At 39.1% G+C, this 1,318-nt stretch overlaps 1 protein-coding gene across 1 annotated transcript; it reads left to right on the top strand.

Moving 5' to 3' along the window:
- The first annotated feature begins 327 nt into the window (after nt 1–327).
- Nucleotides 328–1,029, top strand: LOC149535497 (allyl alcohol dehydrogenase-like protein). Its single transcript, XM_089805541.1, has one exon. The coding sequence runs from the start codon at nt 568–570 to the stop codon at nt 850–852; it is 285 nt and encodes a 94-aa protein (XP_089661667.1). The 5' UTR covers nt 328–567; the 3' UTR covers nt 853–1,029.
- Nucleotides 1,030–1,318: the final 289 nt, after the last annotated feature.

The raw sequence follows: 1,318 nt of genomic DNA, 5'->3' as shown, positions 1-1,318 counted from the left end.
ATGTTTCATGAATAGTGATTCAACATGAATCCATCTCTCATGAGAATAAATGGAACACTTAGCATTCATTGGATCTAGGTGATGCTCACAGGGATGAAGCACCGAGACTTCTCGAGAGATCACCCATCCCAGTACTACTCCAGCTTGAGCACGCTTAACTATAGAGTTTTCTCCATGGTTAAACCCAAAGCTTGCAACTCCATTTATCAAATGTTAATTTAGATTCTCACTCATCTACACTTCTACAACCATTATGCATTAGAGAGGAAGTATAACGCATTGCATCTCTTGTTATTAACGTAAGTGCAAGATGTAGTGTCTTAATTCTTTCTATATCAATTGTTCTTTCTATCATGAGTCCAACATAAATTTAATTGGAGCCCTTTCCGCTTAGCAGGTTGAAATTCTCCCAGTTTTGCCCTCGCATCAGATATTTTATCTCAACACAGAGCCGAAAAAATCAGCGAGGGCTATTATAGCTATTGGATACTTTTTTATCTTTGGTGCTGTGGTTTTCTTATTTGTCTTCTGGATTGGCAGCAAGAGAGAAGAATAGAGGAGGATAAGATGGGTTTGCTAAGCTGGAGGAAAAATAAAACCCCAACAGAATTGAAACCAAAAGCCGGAGAAGAGCATAAGGATTCCGAATCTTCATCTGCATACAACGGAGCTGCAATGGAAGTACCAAGACCTGAAGACGCAGCGGTATTTGAATTTGGAACAATTGGAGAATCCTCAGCGAAGGTAACGCTAGCTGGGTATTGCCCTGTCTCCGACAATATAGAGCCTTGTAGGTGGCAAATCGTTAAAACAGGGGATCCCAAGGCCCCAAAATTTCGGGTTGTTTTCTAAGCCTTTGGGTTGTCGAATTTATGTCTGTTTATGTCCAGCAAATGATGGTAGTCATACTATAATGGGGTTAGTGGATTTCTGTAATGCTTTTGTGGGTAGTTTTTCATTTTCCTAATGAATTGTAAGGATTGATTTGGAATGAAATTACGTACGCCTCGTTTTCCCCTTTCAGTAAAACACTGAGCATGGATCCCAAATTAACGAAATTCTAATTTATAGAGGAGTTGAACGTGTATATGGTTGCTGTTTGCATTTATTTTTATTTGTATTTTATTCTATTACAGAAAAAAATGGAAGCAATTAGTTAAATTTGGATAAAATGTTTTTGTGGGCGAATCTTGAATTAGGCTATACCCCAACCCAGTGTAAAACCACGGATGCACAAATGTTTTCTGTGGTGCCTTCTTTTAATTATGGCGAGGAAAAGGTTTGGGGGACGAGGTTGGTGGATTGGTGAACATGCGTA

This window comes from Cupressus sempervirens, chromosome 10 (assembly GCF_028749045.1).
Source record: "Cupressus sempervirens isolate cs-2001-9-10 chromosome 10, ASM2874904v1, whole genome shotgun sequence".
Lineage (NCBI taxonomy): Eukaryota > Viridiplantae > Streptophyta > Pinopsida > Cupressales > Cupressaceae > Cupressus > Cupressus sempervirens.
Note: the sequence above shows the minus strand (reverse complement) of the source record. Positions and strands in the feature narration are given on the sequence as shown.

Excerpts from the sequence above, each read along its gene's own strand:
- LOC149535497 (XM_089805541.1), top strand. The coding sequence starts at position 568 with ATGGGTTTGCTAAGCTGGAGGAAAAATAAAACCCCAACAGAATTGAAA.